General features: G+C 40.9%; 1 protein-coding gene across 2 annotated transcripts; it reads left to right on the top strand.

The window, feature by feature from the left end:
• Positions 1-386: 386 nt before the first annotated feature.
• Positions 387-1,520, top strand: LOC309960652 (heterogeneous nuclear ribonucleoprotein A3-like; the record flags this gene model as incomplete). 2 transcript variants are annotated; one of them, XM_082837554.1, is made up of 2 exons in its annotated part: positions 387-1,206; positions 1,345-1,520. In XM_082837554.1, 2 exons carry the CDS (start codon positions 387-389, stop codon positions 1,518-1,520), a joined length of 996 nt encoding a protein of 331 aa, XP_082693680.1. The 2 variants fall into 2 exon arrangements, with proteins under 2 accessions (XP_082693680.1, XP_082693679.1); XM_082837553.1 differs by having other exon boundaries at positions 387-1,520.
• Positions 1,521-1,895: the final 375 nt, after the last annotated feature.

Here is a 1,895-nt window from a genome sequence, read left to right as displayed (position 1 = left end):
CTTTCTATTCTATTCCATTGAACCATATTTCTGTTTTTGTGCCAGTACCATAGTGTTTTGATTACTGTAGCTTTGTAGTATAGTCTGAAGTCAGGGAGCTGATTCTTCTGGCTGTTTTTCTTTCTCAAGATTGCTTTGGCTATTTGAGATCTTTTGTGTTCCCATACAAATTAAAAATTTTCTTTTGTTCTAGTTCATTGGTAATTTGATAGGGATTTTGTTGAATCTGTAGATTGCCTTGGGTAATATAGTCATTTTGACAATATTGATTCTTTGAATCCAAAACACATTATATCTTATAAGTGGTACCGGGAAAAATGGACAGCTACATGTAAAAGAATGAAATTAGCACTTTCGGAGTTTGAAAAGGTGAGTCTGGTCTCAAAATGGAGGTAAAACGGCCACCCGGCCACCCCCAGCCCGACTCCAGCTGTCGCTGCCACCACCAGGGGGAGGAGGGCCATGATCCAAAGGAACCAGAACAGTTGAGAAAACTGTTTATTGGTGGTCTGAGCTTTGAAACTACAGATGATAGCTTAAGAGAATATTTTGAGAAATGGGGCACACTTACAGATTGTGTGGTGATGAGAGACCCCCAAACAAAACGTTCCAGGGGCTTTGGTTTTGTTACTTACACTTGTGTTGAAGAGGTGGATGCAGCAATGTGTGCTCAACCACACAAGGTTGATGGGCATGTAGTGGAACCAAAGAGAGCTGTTTCTAGAGATGATTCTATAAAGCCTGGTGCCCATCTAACAGTGAAGAAAATTTTTGTTGGTGGTATTAAAGAAGATACAGAAGAATATAATTTGAGAGACTACTTTGAAAAGTATGGCAAGATTGAAACCATAGTTATGGAAGACAGGCATAGTGGAAAAAAGAGAAGATTTGCTTTTGTAACTTTTGATGATCATGATACAGTTGATAAAATTGTTATTCAGAAATACCACACTATTAATGGGCATAATTGTGAAGTGAAAAAGGCCCTTTCTAAACAAGAAATGCAATCTGCTGCATCACAAAGAGGTCGTGGAGGTGTATCTGGCAACTTTATGGGTCGTGGAAGAAACTTTGGAGGTGGTGGAGGTAACTTTGGCCGTGGTGGAAACTTTGGTGGAAGAGGAGGCTATGGTCATGGAGGTGGTGGCAGCAGAGGTAGTTATGGAGGAGGTGATGGTGGATATAATGGATTTGGAGGCAATGGTGGTAACTATGGTGGTGGTCCTGGTTATAGTAGTAGAGGAGGCTATGGTGGTGGTGGACCAGGATATGGAAACCAAGGTGGTGGATATGGTGGCGGTGGTGGAAGATATGATGGTTACAATGAAGGAGGAAATTTTGGAGGTAACTGTGGTGGTGGTAGGAGCTATAATGATTTTGGAAATTATAGTTGTCAACAGCAATCAAATTACGGACCCATGAAGGGGGGCAGTTTTGGTGGAAGAAGCTCAGCAAGTCCCTATGGTGGTGGTTATGGATCTGGTGGTGGAAGTGGTGGATGTGGTAGCAGAAGGTTCTAAAAACTCAGAAGAAAAGGGCTACAGTTCTTAGCAGGAGAGAGAGTGAGGAGTTGTCAGGAAAGCTGCAGGTTACTTTGAGACAGTCGTCCCAAATGCATTAGAGGAACTGTAAAAATCTGCCACAGAAGGAACAATGATCCATAGTCAGAAAAGATACTGCAGCTTAAACAGGAAACCCTTCTTCTTCAGGACTGTCATAGCCACAGTTTGCAAAAAGTGCAACTATTGATTAATGCAATGTAGTGTCAATTAGATGTACATTCCTGAGGTCGTTTATCTGTTATAGCTTTTTCTTTTTATTTTTCTTTTCATTACATCAGGTATATTGCCCTGTAAATTGTGGTAGTGGTACCAGGAATAAAAAATTAAGGAATT

The sequence above is a fragment of the Leucopleurus acutus genome (genome assembly GCF_964270905.1).
Source record: "Leucopleurus acutus genome assembly, chromosome: 4".
Lineage (NCBI taxonomy): Eukaryota > Metazoa > Chordata > Mammalia > Artiodactyla > Delphinidae > Leucopleurus > Leucopleurus acutus.
This window is presented reverse-complemented; position numbering and strand designations above follow the sequence as displayed.